This window comes from Rhinoderma darwinii, chromosome 5 (genome assembly GCF_050947455.1).
Source record: "Rhinoderma darwinii isolate aRhiDar2 chromosome 5, aRhiDar2.hap1, whole genome shotgun sequence".
Classification (NCBI taxonomy): Eukaryota; Metazoa; Chordata; class Amphibia; order Anura; family Rhinodermatidae; genus Rhinoderma; species Rhinoderma darwinii.
The window spans coordinates 289226216-289245277 of NC_134691.1; the positions used below are offsets into that span (position 1 = coordinate 289226216).

General features: G+C 39.7%; 1 protein-coding gene across 1 annotated transcript in view; it reads left to right on the plus strand.

Moving 5' to 3' along the window:
* Positions 1-1759: 1759 nt before the first annotated feature.
* Positions 1760-19062, plus strand: part of SKAP2 (src kinase associated phosphoprotein 2) — a 226835-nt gene continuing 209532 nt past the window's right edge. Inside the window, exon 1 of the mRNA XM_075827261.1 lies at positions 1760-1933. Coding sequence (XP_075683376.1) covers positions 1891-1933 — 43 coding nt within the window. The 5' untranslated portion in view covers positions 1760-1890. The remainder of the gene's footprint in view (positions 1934-19062) is intronic.

The window sequence follows — 19062 nt, forward strand, 5'->3', positions numbered from 1 at the left end:
GTCTGACACGATGCAGGACCTGTGAGTGACGTCACAGCGTGATCTCTCGAGAACACGGCTGTGTCTGCACTGCCAGAAGCTGGGCGTTGTGAAGAGAAGTGGATGATACTTCTATACACAACGCCCAGCTAGTAAAAGTAGTAAACACGCCCCGATGTACGCACATAATACACGCCCAGTTGTACTTTTACTTTTCAACACAGCCCAGTTGTACTTTTGCAAGTCTCATTTGCATAAATACGAAAATGGTCATAACTTGGCCAAAAACGCTCGTTTTTTAAAAATAAAAACGTTACTGTAATCTACATTGCAGCGCCTATCTGCTGCAATAGCAGATAGGGGTTGCAAAATCTGGTGACAGAGCCTCTTTAAGTGGTTTTCTCTTCACAGACAAACCCTTTAATCTAAAAACTGCAGGGAGGTTCCAGCTCCCGATATCCCATGGCAAAAAGCAAATTTTGCTGAAGAATGATGCAGCCGGCGTGAGTCCGCTTTAGTAGGAGAGTAGCTTGTCAGCACCTCTCCACTCCGGCTCATAGGGGGGTACCGGAGCAGGGGACCTCCACTGTATGACAGTCATATGCCCTAAGAGGATCGGGTAGGACAACCTCTTTAAATATATGATAGGCCACGTTATTACTGTACAAATAGTTGACTTTTCTATTTATGAAAGTTATTTCCATACATATACTTTTACAATTATAGAATTAACAATTATTGTAGTCTGCATTGGCACCTTTAACAGCTTATTTCTAACCGTGTAGCTGTCACCTCCTACAATGCCCTGCTGTGTGAAACAGGAACTCAGCAGAATTTATTATTTAGCTTTCTGTCTGAACGGAGAATAAATATGTAGGTTGTTGTAAAATATGTAATCATGTATGGAGTTCTCTTTTAAGCCCTCTAAAAGTAAGAGCAAAAAACAATAGTGGCAGGTCATAGAAAAAAACATTACAAAGGGGTGGTAGGTTGTTAGAGTCCAGTGTACACAATAGTGGCCCACTTGGTGAGCAGATACTAGGCCATTAGGTTGGTGTGTTGGTGCGGAAGTGCCCCCAAAGTGGTGCTTATCAAATGAGTACTTCAAAACGACTGGGGATGGGATCTCACTGGCTAGTATGGAACTTTGAAGGAACTTAATTTCTTATACGCAGGGCGCCTTTATCTTCTGTATACAACCAAACACCACCATGATTGAGTTCATTGAGTCAGTTCACTGTAAATGTTTTGGTGTTTTTTTCTTTATGTCCCAGGATTATAGAGATGTGTTGCCCTAATAGGATCCTCCCATTGATCTAGGAGCTTAGATTGTAGCTATCAGGTCCCTAAACACTAAACACTTGGAGAGCCAGTGTACAGGGTATGTATGTCAGCGTTAGCTTGTAACCCAACCCTCGCAGGACCTTTTGACTTGAAGGGTTAAGGAACATCAGGGACCTTTCTTCTTTTGCGCTTGCGCTTTTTTTTACGCACATAGGCTGACATAAAGCATGATCTCTGGCTTTCCAATAAAATAAAGATCTGTTTTCATCTCTGACATTATGCACCTTTGTCTTTAGGAATGTTTTATAACATCGCATAATATACTAGACATTTTTTTCAAAAAGTTGTAAATGACTGATGCTTATGCTCACATTTTCAGTACAGGAAAACCGTGTACAGTAATTCTTTGCACAATTCTGTGCTTTTGGCTTGGGGGAGGAGGTGAGGACAACCCGGCTGATTTGTCCAGTTACTTCCTTAAACTCTGCAAACACTCAGTAGCCTGTTCTTTCTTCCTCTCTCTATTTTACTTCCCTGTTTTCATACACAGTGTAAAAACTACGAGCCTTTTTACCAGCTATTCAGTGTCGAAATATCGCTTTATTCAGGTATAACTAGCAATTTACAATGACTCAACTGCTACCCGAGGACATAAAGAGCATTATTACAGGTAAATGACGCAGCTAAATGTAGTCTACTGTACAGGTAGATACTCAAAAGGCATACGTACTGATATCACAGGGTACGAAGCTTTGTAATTACCTGTAGTCAATGCCTGACATAGGACTGCAGCTGTTTGGAGGGCATTGTGCTTTTTGTATGTTGATTTAGTGTGGTTGACACAGTACAGAATCTATGGGTGTGCTGCATTGACGTCTACACACTCATGATGTTCAGAGACAGCACATCAATACAGTTGTGGTCCTCAGGATCTCAAGTCAGGGACCAAATTGGAATTTGTTGATTACAAAGCCTCATAACATGTGTACTCAATCTCATGTGTTGTACACAATATAAACAACAACATAATGCCTCATGCACACGATCGAGTGCCACTCAGGCAGTTTTTCCCGGCATCCGAGTGGCACCCGATAGTTTTCACGGACCCATTCACTTTAACGGGTGAATCGGGTCAGTGAAAACTGACCCGACTCTTCGATCCGTGAAAAGATAGGACATGTCCTCTCTTTCCACGGATCAAGGACGGGACCCGGCCGGCACACACGGTTGTGTGCATTAGGTCTGTCTTGTACAAATGTTATAGTATATACATGTATTCTCCAGCTATTTCTTTTTAGTCCTTTGTGGCTCTTCCGTTTATGGTATGGATCTTATTGTAATCTTAATGCTGTAAAATGTTTACTGTGACTGAGAGAAGTCTGAAAAATGAATGTATAATTTGATTAAATGTTTTCCAATTGTTGTAACATAGGTATAATGCAGGAGAGTTGTCGATAATGTCAGAGGGACATGTTTTCATGTAAGAACTGTCATTAATTTAAGCCATGTCTGTGACATATTCTTCAACCATTTGAGGACCCAGCTATTTTGGGCCTTGAGGACACAGTGATTTTTTTCATTTTTTCATTAGTTTTGAGAGCCATAATTCTAAAATGTTTCCATCGACGTAGCCTTTTGAGGACTTATTTTGTTGTGGGACAAATTGTATTTTTTAATAGCACCATTTTGGGGCACGTATAATGTATTGAAAAGCTTGTGTTTATTTTTTGGGGGGGAAACAAAAACAGCAATAGCACCATCATTTTTTTATATTTTACGGCGCTCACCGTGCAGTATAAATGACATGTTAACTTTATTCTGCGGGTTAGTACGATTACACCGATACTAAATGTATATAGGTTTAAAGGCTTTGTACACCTTCGAAAGTATATTTTTTTTAAATAAAAATGTCAGTCAGTGTGTTTGGTGCAACTTTCAGATTAGTTTTTATTGAAAATAATTTTTACTTTTTGAGATACAGCTGCTCTGTATACTGTATACAGAGCAGCTGTATCTTTCACTATGACCTGAATCTGTCAGGTCCAAGGGACTGATGGGTTCAGTGTCAGCATGTGATAAATTACAGGTGGATCCTGCGTGTCAGAGACAAGTAGGACACGCTTTCACTGAACCTGTCAGTCCCGCGGACCTGGCGGGTACAGGATTCAGCGAATAGTACAGATGATCTATATAAAGGACACAGAACAGCTGTATCTCAAAAAGTAAAAATAATTTTTAATAAAAACTCATTTGAAAGTTGCACCAAACACACTGACTGCCATTTTTATTAAAAAGAACGAATCACTTTTAGGGCTTATCCATACGTAGCGGAATTGCTGCGTTTTGCAGCAGAATACAAATGCATCATAATACAGCAGCAGCAAAGATTGAACAAATCTCATCCACATGCTGCGTAAATACTGAGCAGAAAAAACGCTCAGAAATTGACCTGCGGTGCGGAAATTTATTCTGCAGCATGTGAATTGTATTTGCGTAAATGCTGCCTATTTGTTGCAGGTTTGTTGCAGGTTTCCCCCATTGAATTCAATGGCGATCTAAATCCCGGAACAAATAGCAGTTGCAAAAAACGCAACTAATAAAAAAAAAAGCCTGATACTTACCCAGAAGTCTATGTTCCTTCCTTCAGCGCGGCCTCCTGGGATGATGTATCACAGGCTGTAGTGGCGGTCACATGAGATTAAAAGTTATCCCGGGAGGTCGGCCTGGGTGACGTCAGAAGGCCGGCCTCCGGGGATGACGCTTCATCCCATGTGAACGCCGCTGCAGCCAATCATAGGTGCTGCAGTTTGGTGCTGTTTTTCGCCAGGAATTCTCTGCGGCGCACAGGACGTATACACTGCGTGCCTTTATGCAGCATATCCATCCCGTGTGAACTCAGCCTTAAAGGTTTACATAGCCTTTAATAGAAACGCTTTTTTAAAAAAAAGAGAGCCATAACATTACATTTTTTCCGTATACGGAGTTTCATGAGGGATAATTTTTTGCGGGACAAACTGCAGTTTTAATTGGTACCATTTTGAGGTATATAGGACTTACACCTTTTTTATTTTTTACTTACGCCATTCTCAGTACAGGATAATTAACACATTCATTTTACAGTATGGGTCGTACTTTTTTTTACAGGTGTACTTTTTTATATAATTTTGTTCCATAATAAAGTATTGTGTAAGGGGAAAAAAGTGTTTTTGTTGGCTTTAGATTATTTATCTTTTTTTTTCTGGACATTTTATTTAACAGTTTTTTTTAATCCCACTTCGACATGCGATCGCTTGATCACTTCAATAATATACTGCAATGCTTCAGTATTGCAGCTTTTTATGCCCGTCAGTATAAAACTGACAGGCATCCTATTAGGCTGGGTTCACACGACCTATTTTCAGGAGTAAACGAGGCGTATTATGCCTCGTTTTACGTCTGAAAATACGGCTCCAATACGTCGGCAAACATCTGCCCATTCATTTGAATGGGTTTGCCGACGTACTGTGCAGACAACCTGTCATTTACGCGTCGTCGTTTGACAGCTGTCAAACGACGACGCGTAAAATAACTGCCTCGGCAAAGAAGTGCAGGACACTTCTTTGCAACGTAATTTGAGCCGTTCTTCATTGAAGTCAATGAAGAGGAGCTCAAGATTTACGAGCGTCAAAGACGCCTCGCATAATGCGAGGAGGAGCTTTTACGTCTGAAACAACGCAGCTGTTTTCTCCTGAAAACAGTCTGTCTTTTCAGACGTAAAAGCCAGCTAGCGTGTGAACATACCCTATGGCATACACAGGCGGCAGACCTGGGAGCCTTCTTTAGGCAACCAACGGTCAAGTAAACCCATTGACAAACCTGTGATCACTTCGTCCCCTCCCTCTGTCTAGCCACTTAGTTGCCATGGTTGCTATTAACTGCAGCATCTGAGGGTTTAAATTACTGAGATAAAGTTATTGTATTAACACAATCACAGTTGTGGTTACTTTTTTCTTATTAAAGAAGCAGTACTGGAAAATATTTCTAAAACCAAGAAAGATTTTTACATACATGCATTTTTTTTTGAGGGGGGTATCACATAAATGGACGAGACATAAAGCACAGCATATGCTTAAAATAACAAGCGACTAATGACCGCTATGTGGTATTGGCATTTTTTTTTTTTCATTTTTCTACCTCTTATATAACAACACAGCCACTGTGGTAAACTGATGCAGAGTGAACTTATATCAGTCTAGTCAATTCCTTCCTCAGCCCCAAGCAGCATCCTAACAATGGACTGTAGCATGGAGAGGTGAATAACCACTGGAGAACATGTATGTATATATATATATATATATATATATATATATATATATATATATATATATATATAGACAAAATATAGAAATACATTACATTCTATTTCTTTTTAGGGTTCACATACTTTTAGGAAAGGTTTATTGCAACAGCAGGTTTTTTTGATTGTTAGCATGTTGTTCTAAAAAAAGTGCTGCAAAATGTTTGATTAAAGTAGTAAATATTAAAATTGCAAGTATTTACAGTATATATCTACAGCTAATAAAGCTGTGCTTGTGCTTCCTACATTTACAGACAATAAAGACCATTCATAGTGTTGGATTTTTTTAATTTAAGGTTATTTTGGTCATAACAAATCATACAAATGTAGGGGTCATGCAATAGGGACAACCACATTTATTTAGTAAGTGCCTAGTCTCTGTAGCATTTACAAACATACAGATAAAAAGGTTAGTGATCTGAAGAGTCAGTAGCTTCAGTTAAGGCTCTTTCACACGGGCCAATTATCGAGCAAACGCTGTGTAAGCAGGGAAACGTGCTGCCGACATGATAATAATGTATGGGGACAAACTATCAAAGTAACGAGCGCTTGTCCCCATACTAAAGCCTTGTGAAAGGAGCAAATGAGCGCCGATCAACGAGCTGTTCCGTTGATCGCCGCTCGTTTACACTTCCCAGGAAGGGCCATGTAAGAGGACCTTTACTCAGAACCATTATTGACCTTCATTCTTCAGGAATCATGGTCATTAGGCTCATGATATTTAGGGACCAAAGTATAGGACCACTAATGGTGAGCCAACACTAACACTAGGCGTTGCATAAATAGCAATTTTCATAATTTGATGTTTTTAGAACCATTTCCTTTACAAGTGTTCAGATTTTCTGCTATTGAAGTGAGAGTTCTCCTGCAGACTACAAGTTGCTGCTTATGACAGCCTATAATCCGTGAATAAACCCCACACTAAGGGCAAAAAACTAACCATTTTGCAACAAAATGAACCTAAGGTAAAATATTCAGACAGAAGGACTGCATAAAGAAATAGCATAAATGGCAAAGGCAGACGTTCACTTTAAGCAAAACTGAATTAAAGGGGGTATTGGGTTTGGACCACCTCGTCCTATATGTACAATGAGGAAACAATGAGGTAATAGGGGTTTGCTTCAATGGACACCAAATAATGATTTGCATTGGAGGCCGCACACACATTAAAGAGGCTCTGTCACCAGATTCTCTAACCCCTATCTCCTATTGCATTTGATCGGCGCTGCAATGTAGATAACAGTAACGTGTTTTTAAAAAAAAAAAAACGTTAATTTTTGGCCAAGTTATGAGCTATTTTATATATATGCAAATGAGCTTTGAAATGGACAACTGGGCGTTTTTATTTCGTTATGTCCAACTGGGCGTGTATTGTGTTTTTAACTGGGCGTGTTTACGTGTTACCAATCTGTGACCAGTCAGCGTCATACACTCCTCTCCTTTCATTTACACAGCAGCGATGTGCAGCTGCATACACAGAGATTAACGTTAATCAAGTGTCCTGATAATGAATACACATGAAATCCAGCTTGGACGTCATGTGTACTCAGAATCCTGACACTTCTGAATCTTTTCAGAAGGGTATGTGCACACGGTAGCTGCCTTTTACGTCTGAAATTACACACTGTTTTCAGGAGAAAACAGCTCCGTCGTTTCAGACGTAATTGCTCCTCCTCGCATTATGCGAGGCGTCTTTGACGGCCGTAAATTTGAGCTGTTCATCATTGAATTCAATGAAAAATGGCTCAAATTACGTCCAAAGAAGTGTCCTGCACTTCTTTGCCGAGGCAGTCATTTTACGCGTCGTCGTTTGACAGCTGTTTGATAGTGTATATATATATATATATATATATATATATATATATATATATATATATATTTATATATATATATCTGTACATATATATATATATATATATATATATATATATACATATGTATAAAATATAATGTATTTGCTTACCTCCACCAAATGAAATTAAAGTGGTTTTGGACAATCCCTACTTGTTAGAAGGGTCCCTTGACAATAAAATGATCACAAAGTGTACCCCTGCTGGGACCCCAGTAATCAGCTGTAATCTGTTGGGAAAAATGGCAGTTTTAACACGGGCAGATGATCGGCCAAACGGGCATTTCTATGAAGGCTTATTCTTGATCATCGCCTCCTGAAAACAGCAAACATGGTAGTAATCAGCCGGTAAACAAGCCAATGCTCTTTTATTGACTGATCGCATGTTTTATTGCAGGCAAAAAAAATTATCGTTTGTTGGCAGCACATCTCCCTGTGTAAACAGGCCATGTGCTGCCGACAATATGTAAGCTGTATAGGGACAAACGATCGTATTAATAATTGTTCATCATCACGATGATTGCTCCATTTAAATGTACTAAATGAGCACTGATTAACATGTTATTACGATCGATCGATGCTTGTTGCCCATGTAAGCGCTCATTCAGATGAGCGTAAAACTCGTCCGTGTTCTGTGCGTGGAAATCGCTCACAGCACACGGACCCATTGATTGTTTTGCATGCGCATAAATCTGTCACGCCCGTATGAATGTAGTCTAAGGGTATGTGCACACGACCTATTTTCAGACGTAATTCAGGCGTTTTACGCCTCGAATTACACCTGAAAAGACGGCTCCAATACGTCTGCAAACATCTGGCCATTGCCTGCAATGGGGCTTACGATGTTCTGTGCAGACGAGGTGTAATTTTATGCGTCACTGTCAAAAGACGGCGCGTAAAATTACACCCGCGTCAAAGAAGTGCAGGACACTTCTTGGGACATTTTTGGAGCCGTTTTTCATTGACTCCAATGAAGAACAGCTCCAATTATGTCCGTAAAAGAGGCCGCGGAAAATGCGAGTACATGCCTGAAAACAGCTCCGTAATTTCAGACGTATTTTGAGTTGTCATATGAATATACCCTCAGAGTACCTTAAAGGGGTTGTCCACTTTCTGAAAATTGATGACCTATCCACCGGATAGGCCATCAGTATATGATCAGTGCGTGTCCGATACCAGGATCCCACACCGATCCGCAACTCCAGCTGCCTCCGTGCACCGGATGTTTGGAACGGGATGCAGTAGTTGGAGCCGGAAGCAGATTGCTCCGAGCACTGCATAGCGGCTGTTCGGCAGAACTGCAGTTCTGCTCTTATTCACTTGAATAGTGGCAGAGCTGCAATACTGCAGCTCGGCCGCTATTCTTTGCCATCTGCTTCCGGCAACATCGTCCAGCGCCCGGATGCAGCCGGAGTGGCGGATCGGTGCAGGGTCCAGGGGTCGGACACGCACCGATCATATACTGATGACCTATCCAGTGGATAGGTCATCAGTTGCCAGAAAGCGGAAAACCCCTTTAAGTGTTCAATTTTTCTGCAGGGGAAAATTAAGCACAGTGCACAATACCCAGTCAAATCAATGGGTTGTCTGTGTAATGTAGGACAGGACAAGTCCTTCGTAGCGGATCAAGAGATGAGGATCCTAAACACGAGACTACCCAAAATCCTAGGGTATATAAAAATGGGTTTTCTAAACTGAACAACCCCTTTAACAAAGTTGAAACGCTTGTGTAGACTCATAATAAGCACAATTTGCAAAAAATATAATCTCATAGAGCTCCATTGTGTGGTTTTCAAGGCCAAAAATGGCTCGGCTCTAAATGGGTTAAAGGGAATCTGTCACCTCCGTCATATTGCCCTCACTGAGGGCAGCATAAAATAGTGACAGACATGCTGATTTCAGCAGTTTGGCACTTATGTGCTTATGTGAAGCCGCTTTAAGGGGAACTTACTCTTTATCCTTTGCTGGTAGAGATAAGTCTGGCGTACTTATGAGCTGCTGCTCCCCTGTCCAGCCGCGGCTGTTTGACTGACTCTTGCTATGCACAGTAATAGGGGAAAACCTGTCAATTAGCGGCGGCTGGGCGGGGGAATGGCAGCTCATGAATATACTAGCAGCGCTCATCTCTAGCAGCGCTCATCTCTAGCAGCGCTCTCCAGAAATTAAAGAATAAGTTGTCCGAAACGGCTTTACATTCGCACATAAGTAACACTGAAATCAGCATGTTTACCACTACTTTATGCTGCCCTCATAGCAGAGGTGACAGGTTATTTTTAAAGTAGCTTTAAAAGTAGACGTTTCCTTTATCATAACCACATGAGAATACCGTTTGACATCAAGATAAGAAAGCTGAGGATTGTACTGTCTAAAAACAAGGGTTCTGGAACCACAGACTTTTTGCATATTTATAGTTGGCTTATCTTGCTATAGTCACACAGACTCCTTAGTTTTGTCCTTGGTGGACGGTGGCACCAATGTAGCAGAATCTCATGATGCCAAACTGTATAAAAACCTGCACGACCAAACTAACAGCTCCAAACAACTTTGGCCTATATCTGCTGTTAATGTATGGATCTGCTCACTTGTTACTAGTAGTAAATACTATAATATTAGTTGCTCAGACTCATCCTATCTTTGCATATCAACTTAGTTTAATCATTCTCAAAGCTTGTCAGAACTTGTTAGGAATGACTTTATGCAGGGGCGTAACTAGGAAAGACTGGGCCCCATAGCAAACTCTTGACCGCGGCCCTGCCCGGGTGCCACAAGCAGCCCCCCTTATAAATAGTGCCCCCTGAAGAATGTGCCATACAGCTCCTCTGTAGACAGTGCTATATAGCCCCGCCTATAGACAGTGTCACACCCCATTTGTAGAAAGCGTCCCCACCTCCCCCTTGTAGATAGTGCCATAAAGCCCCCACTGTATATAGCGCTGTACAGCTCCAACTGTATATAGTGCCACACAGCCCCCCTCCCTTGTATATAGTGCCACACAGCCCCCCTTTAGTAGATAATGCCACACACAGAGCCCAGTAGATTGCGCCACACTCAGCCCCCTGTAGATAAAGCCACAGCCCTCCCCATTGTAATAAGTGCCATACAGTTCCCCCATGTGTATAGTGCCACACAGCTCCCCCTTGTGTATAGTGCCACACAGCTCCCTCTTGTGTATAGTGCCAAACAGCTCCCCCTTGTGTATAGTGCCAAACAGCCCCCCTTTGTGTATAGTGGCACACAGCCCCCCTTGTGTATAGTGCCACAAGGCAATGGCGCATCCGAGAAAGTTGTATCAGCCAGGGAGATGTCACTCAAATATGGAAAGGTGGGTTTAGAGGCAGGATTATGTGACTCTTCAGGATAGCGGCACTGACCCATGACATTTTAATGTGTAATTAGCATATAGTGTGCGCCATTTTAAAAGTGGATTTTAAAGATTTTGCTGCATCTGAAAAAAACATACAAGGGAATGTTTGGAAATATTGTCAGGTCATGTATTACCGCATGGTGGCGGTTCAAGGGGTTAAAACTACCAGACAGGTTCCTACTAAATATACAATGAATTAAAAACAATTCCATCTGCCCTGCAATTTTGTTATTATAAATATATCCTATATAATTACAGATCTAGAACCAAGCTCTGACATATATGGCTCCAGAACCAAGCTCAGTACACATATACAGCACCAGAACCAAGCTCATACATATATACAACACTAGAACCAAACTCAATACATAAATACAGCACTAAAACCAACCTCAGTACATAAATACAGTATAGCCCACCCCTATAGAAAGTGCCCTAAAAATAGCTCCCCTATAGATAGTATTCTACATATAGCCCAACCCTGTATAGTGCCCCACATACAGACCCCCCCCCTGTAGATAGTGCCCAACAAACGTTCCTGGGGACCGATTGCGGGTGGTTCCATGGGTTGCATGGCAAAACCGAAGGCCATACAACGGCCTCCTGGTCTGCCATGCACGGAAGCCTATGAGGACCTCATAGGCTTCCTGTCAGTGTAACTCTCAGCGTCACACTGACAGTTTCTAACACGTTACACTACCTAGGTAGTGTAATGTATTATAGCAGCTATCAGTGCTGCAGGTCTAAAAGTAAAAAAAAGTTTACAAAAAAAGTAATAAAAATGTTTTAGAAAAGTGTAAAAACAAAAAATGCTTTTTTCCCATAATAAGACTTTTATTATAGGACAAAAATGAAACCGTTAAAGTACACATATTTGGTATCACTGCGTTCGTAACGACCCAAACTATAAAACTATAATATTATTTTTCCCACATGGTGAACACCGCAAAAAATTATCACTATTTTTTTGGTCATCACCCCTCCCAAAATATAGAATAAAAAGTGATCAAAAAGTCGCATGTACCCCAAAACAGTACCAATAAAAACTACAACCCGTCCCGCAAAAAACAAGCCCTTACACTGCTTTTTTGACTGGAAAAATAAAAAAATTATGGCTCTCAAAATATGGTGACACAGAAAATAAATAATTTTATAGAAAAGTGATTTTATTGAGCAAACGCCACAAAACATAAGAAAACCTATATACATATGGTATCTCCATACTCGTATCGACCTACAGAATAAAGTAAAATGTCATTTATAGCGCACGGTGAACACTGTTAAAAAAAAAAAAGACAAAGAACATTGTCAAAATGTATGGTTTTTTTGTTACTTTGCTTGCCAAAAAATCAAATGAAAAGTGATGTACCGTAAAATTGTACCAATGAAAACTACAGATTGTATCGGAACAAATAAGCCCTCGCACGGCTCCGGTGGAGAAAAAATAAAAAAGTTCTGGCACTCAGAATATAGCTACAGAAATTGTGTAGAGTGTTCCAAAAGCAGATAACATCCGGCACCATTTATCAGTGTGACGCCGGCCACATGTCTATGAATTATTATTTATTTGCCCCATTATGATACCCTCTTAATATGCCTTGATGCTCTCTGCCGAGCTTACATATGCCCCCACATTATAAACTGAAATACCAGCAAAACTCCAAACCGAACTACTACCAAGCAACATCTGCGCTCCAAAAGCCAAATGGCGCTCCCTCCCTTCTGAGCTCTGTCGTGGGTCCAAACAGAAGTTTATTAACACATATGGGCTATTGCTGTAATCGGGAGAAATAGCTTTACAAGTTTTGGGGGTGATTTTTATTCTTTATTTCTTGTAAAAATTCTAAAATTTTATATTTTTTCATAAAAAAAGTAGATTTTCATTTTCACAGACAAACTCCAATAAATATAGCAAAAGAACTGTTGGGTCAAGATACTAACTATACCCCTAGATAAATTCATTGAGGTGTGTAGTTTCCAAAACTATGTCACTTTTGGGGAGTTTCCACTGTTTTGGCACCACAAGACCTCTTCAAACCTGACATGGTGCCTAAAACATATTCTAAAAAAAAAAAGGCCCCAAAATCCTCTAGGTGCTCCTTTGCTTCTGAGGCCTGTGTTTCAGTCCATTAGGACACTAGAGCCACATGTGGGATATTTCTAAAAACTGCAGAATCTAGGCAACAAGTATTGAGTTGTGTTTCTCTGGTAAAACCTTCTGTGTTACAGAATTTTTTTTATTACAAAGGAATTTCGGCAAAAAAATGTAATTTGTAAATTTCACCTCTACATTGCTTTAATTCCTGTAGGACGCCTAAATGGTTAAAACACTTTCTGAATGCTGTTTTGAATACTTTGAGGTGTGCAGTTTTTAAAATGGGGGGATTTATGGGGTCTATCTAGTACATAAAGCCCTCAAATTCACTTCAGAACTGAACCGGTCCTTGAAAAATAGCCTTTTGAAATTTTCTTGAAAATGTCAGAAATTGCTGCTAAAGTTCTAAGCCTTGTAATGTCCTAGAAAAATTAAATAATGTTCAAATAACAATGCAAATATAAAGTAGACATATGGGGGATGTTAATTAGCAACAATTTTGTGTGGTATTACTACTATCTGTTTTACAAGTAGATACATTTAAAATGAGAAAAATCCTAATTTTTCCAAATTTTCTTTTAATTTTAGTGTTTTTCACAAATAAGCAATTAATTTATTGACCAAATTTTTCCACTAATATAAAGTACAATATGTCACGAGAAAACAATCTCAGAATCGCTTGGATAGGCAAAAGCATTCCGGAGTTATTACCACATAAAATGACACATGTGAAATGTGAAAAAATGGGGCTGGTCCTCAAGGGCCAAAATGACCTTGGTCCTGAAAGGGTTTAGAACAAAGAATTACCATTGAAATAAATGGTAATGCCAACAAAAGCAATGGTTTCTGTTTGCCTTTCCGCTAATAGGTTCCTCCGACGGAAAGGTCTGCTGGAACCCATCAACGGAAACCAACGATGATATGAACAGGCCCTTATCTAGCTGAGTAAAAGTTGTTGTATTATGTTATTAGCCAACTTGACTGGCCCACCAGTAAACTTGTTTACTGCAGTGCCTCTAAATGGCATTATTGGCAGAAAAGTCTGTTCTGCATCTTTATCCAAATTGCATATAAATAAAAAAATATATATCTCATAAACTCTTGAAACTTGAACTTCTTTGTGAAGGTTAAAGTATATAAAACAAAACATTTCAGAAAAAGTCGACCTTTCATTTCTTTGTTATTTTAAATGTATTTACTCACCTGAAGTGGGAAATAAATTCTTCATATTGAACTTTTCTAACAGACCACAGAACTTCCAGCCACATTGGTTATATGAATATTTCATAAACCTTGTACTTAGGAATCTGACCTGCAGACGGATAATCATTTAAGTATGAAAGTGGATCAATGTAATGAGGCTAAGAGTTTATAGAATGTCATTTGGGGTTTTATTTCTAATACGCCACTTTTCAATGTCTTTATTATAGGAGTTCTCACTAATATTGACTTCCGTCTTTGTAATGGTAGCTTGATACAAAGAGTAATACAATGAATGTGTGTATTCTTCATGAAGGCAAAATACCTAATTGATGTGGGGGCCTTAATTGTATGTGCTGGAGGCACATTGCAAATCTTTAATAAGGCTTCTGGCCCCGAGCATACAATCCATTTGAGTCCTATCCAGTAGATTCAAGGGCAGAGTTCCATTAAAATCAAATTGACATGAATCTGTGTATTTAAAGGCGTTTTAGTTTTGGTACTATAATAGTACAGTATAACTTTTTACTATACACTGTTTACTGTAAAAGTCAGAAGTTTTGCCTTTATTTAGGGCAGAACTCTGTTTGCTGCTGTCTCCCTCTTCAATTTTCCGGGTAGGTATCGCTATGGTAAGTGACATATTATATTTGATATTTACTCTCTCAATAGTTATATACTTACAGGGGCCTAACAATGGTCCCTAGCCGTTTCTTAATATTATGCTATGTTTTCATCATTACCATCCACCTGGGTTGAACTGGCCCACCAAAGTATCAAAAGATCCTCCGATGGAGGATGACATAATAATGGACCCTAAAGGTTCAACAAGAAGACAACTCCTTTTGGAGGTGACTTTGGAGACAATCACTTGCCACTAGGGCTTATTTCTTGTGGGTTGATTCACAAATAACCTATAAGACCTTATTGACGTTTTTTTTCTGCATATACAATGGTTTACGATGCAATAAAAGGGGACATGCACATGTTCTGTATAACTGTCACATCCGAAGTCGGCCTTCTGCTCAAATGCATCTACTATACACTAGTCAACCAAGTTGTACTCACTCTGTTCATCTACTTCTTCCATAATTCTGATTTTTATCAGATCTTTTAGGATCTTGAACCAGCAAACCTCTAACCAGGCTGCACATGTGGTTTTCTAATCTTGTCTTCATGTATCTTAACCATTCTGCTCTCTGATCTGCCAAGGATTTTTACCTTTCAGCGCCTCTTACTGTAACCGGCAGTAGAGATTTTGATGTTGAAGGTAAAGCTTTATTATTACACTATATACATTCTTTAAAGCCCAGCCAGCAAATAATATATTTAGCAGAGAGTAGAGATCCAGTAGTCGTAGAACAGTCTTATTTCTATAGCGGGTCATGCACATAAGTGTTCAACCGTCAGCTATGACTTCCTGACTCCATCATAAACGCGCATGTTCACGAATGTGCACGATCACTTACTGTGTTGCTGAACAATCAGGGCTATTGCTATGCTTATGGAAAAATACTAAATGTAGCAAAGTCTGAATTCATGTGGTTTATGGAAAAAAAATTCTTGTCATACTGTTTTCAAATTGCTCTGAAAAGTGTGCCGAGTTGGGAACGTCAGCTGTAGCAGAGCAGATGAGCAATATAAAAAAAGAGAAAAATAAGTATTTACACCAAGCCAATAATGTCTAGAAAGAAGAGGTATCAATAAAACTTGAGCAGAGGGACAGCAAACAACATCTGTCCTAACCCATGATATCCAAAGAACACAAGAGACCCTTGTTATAAGAGTCTATCTATTCTTTAAAGTGAGTAATGTGGTTGTGACCTACTGTGTCAAATTGCAAAAAGGGTACAGAAAGATATATAAATCTCAGTCTGAAATAGAATCTGAGAGATTTTGAGTAAAGCTGCTTTGTACATAATGTCTTGAGTGGTGCAATAATTATGTCCTGTCCCATGTATAATATATCAGAACAGGCTGTACAGTTCTCCTCATTGGTGAACTTGGGTCATTTAGCTTGTAGCTTGTGTTCCATATTGCGTCGAGTCCATTCAACACTACTAAAAAAAAAAAAATAGTACCAACTGCTAGATATACGTATACATGGCCAGTACTCACAAGTTCCAATTCAGGCACTGAGAGACCCTGACCTCAATCTACTTTCTACACATCGAAACTTCTAGTTCACTGAACTCTTTGGAATGCTCACCCAGTGCTCATGGGAAAGATTTAAGAGTGTGGAGAGGTCTTTGGATGTATGACAATGTGTCCGTTATAGGATCACTACAGATGTCCTATTACCCTTTTAGCTTTATTTTCAATACATCGAAAACGAACTCAGAATAAAGTATGGGACATGATGTATCAGCGTTTCATTCATGTAGTACACAAAAAAATATACATTTTAGATATGTATATAGGACATACCTTGTAACAGAACAGGAACAGAATTGGGACTTCATAGAGAAAAATTTAGTCTAAAGTAGAAGCATCTGATCAAAGCGAAATCTTGGCATGGGCATGGCATAATAGCATTGAAATGACTATATTAGAATTACAGTTTATAATAAATACATTCAGGTTTACTACAGACAAAGGTAAACCCCATTGTAGGATTCCTATCACTTTCACACATAAAACAGGACAAAGAAAACAGGACATCCTTGTACAGTGACATTTGGAGAGACATAAGAATTGCTGAAGTCAAGGTCACTGCAAGAACAAGCAATGTCTTTATATTCTTAAAACATTGTAAAGCCATTTTTGGGTTATGGACTGTATGTTTGTTGTTTCTCAACCTAAAAGAAATTTCTGTAGAATTGTGCTCTCTTGTTATTCATCAGAATATAAACTACTGAGAAGAAGGGGGTATCTACTGTGGAAGCCCTACAATTTTGTTTATTTAGGAAGCGGAGAGTTGAACATATAGGGCTGTTCCTATTAGAAACATCTAATTTGCTTAAAAGGATTGTCCAACATTAAAAAAAACATGTTGTTTTTTTCCCCAGAAACTGCAATACACCTCAATGGTTTCTGTCTGGTATTGCAGTTGAACTCTATTGAAGTGGATAGGGCTTAGCTGCAATACCACACACAACCTGTGGACAGGTGTGGTGCTGTTTTGGAAGAAAGTAGTTATGTTTGTCTAATGCCGGGCAACCCCTTTAAGCAATTAATGATGAATCCACGGCCATGAGTTGTAGGGGAAATGCAGGATCATACAGTGCCCTTTGAGATCAGTTTCTAAAAATGTAAAGTCAATATCCACCTTTTTAACACCATGACATTTTTAGGCCCTGCATTCTATAATCTATCTCTATAAAGGTAGGAACGCTGTTTTTCTGATGCAGAGTTCCAAATCCTTTGCATAACCATGGGGTTAAATAATAATATTCTGTCTGTCTCCATTAGAGCATGCTTTGGAGATGACTGCATAGTTCTTTTTTTAGCAGTTTATTTTTATTTATTTTTTATTTAACCCTAAAGCTATGCAGGGGAATCGGAGTTCTGTACCTGAAAAACAGAGCTCTTTTTAATTTCTCTGCTCTCTGACATATAGTAGATAATCCCAAGCAGGGGATCACCCTCTATGACATACAAATGTCCAAATATGGCATTTAAATATGGGCTGTCCTGGTTGGGCAACTTCTTTAAAGTAGTTACCCAATTATATTCTTTTATGACATGTCTGTCTATCTGTGTAGATGGAGCTTTTAGTTTTGTACAGCATCTTCTTTTTTATGGAAGTTGTCTCATGTCTTCTTATTTGACATATATTATATTAGCTCAGTATGGACCCCGTACAGGCAGCTGCTAAGTGGGCAGTAGACCAGAAATTAAATAAAAATTTTTTATTAGAAGACAATTGTTTATTCTCTTCCTGTTTGACATGTTTGGCCCTGTATGGGCCCATACAGACAGCTGTTAAAGGGACAGTAGACTAGAAATTTATGAAAAAAAGTCGTCAGAAGACAAATTTGCCTGTCATTCTCCAAGATTTTCTGCATGCTGCTGAAACAGAATCCTCTAAAAATCATGCAGAGAACAAAGGTAATAATTTCCTCCTGATCCCTTCATTTCACCCTGACATCATATGATTAAGGGGGAGGAGCTTAACATTCTCCAAGTGCAGTTATCTGATCGCATATCAATTTTTTGCTGACTGTTGCATTTCCAGGTTTGGGTGTTATCAGGTAACACCTAGATTAAGGTTAGAACGTGTCCTACCTGTCGTAATACACTTCCTTTTCTTTCCGTTTTTGCAGTGGTGGTAGGAAGACTGCTGGATGACACTTTTGTCTAAATAATATATGGAGGGCAGTGGTCTGGCTATATTGCAACCTATCACCTGTGAATGTTTAAAGAGGCTCTGTCACCAGATTTTGCAACCCCTATCTGCTATTGCAGCAGATAGGCGCTGCAATGTAGATTACAGTAACGTTTTTATTTTAAAAAAACGAGCATTTTTGGCCAAGTTATGACCATTTTTGTAGTTATGCAAATGAGGCTTGCAAAAGTCCAAGTGGGTGTGTTTAAAAGTACAAGTCCAAGTGGGTGTGTATTATGTGCGTACATCGGGGCGTTTTTAATACTTTCACTAGCTGGGCGCTCTGATGAGAAGTAACATCCTCTTCTCTTCAGAACGCCCAGCTTGTGACAGTGCAGATCTGTGACGTCACTCACAGGTCCTGCATCGTGACGGCCACATCGGCAGCAGAGGCTACAGTTGATTCTGCAGCAGCATCAGCGTTTGCAGGTAAGATCGACTTACCTGCAAACGCTGATGCTGCTGCAGAATCAGCTGTAGCCTCTGGTGCCGATGTGGCCGTCACGATGCAGGACCTGTGAGTGACGTCACAGATCTGCACTGTCACAAGCTGGGCGTTCTGAAGAGAAGAGGATGTTACTTCTCATCAGAGCGCCCAGCTAGTGAAAGTATTAAAAACGCCCCGATG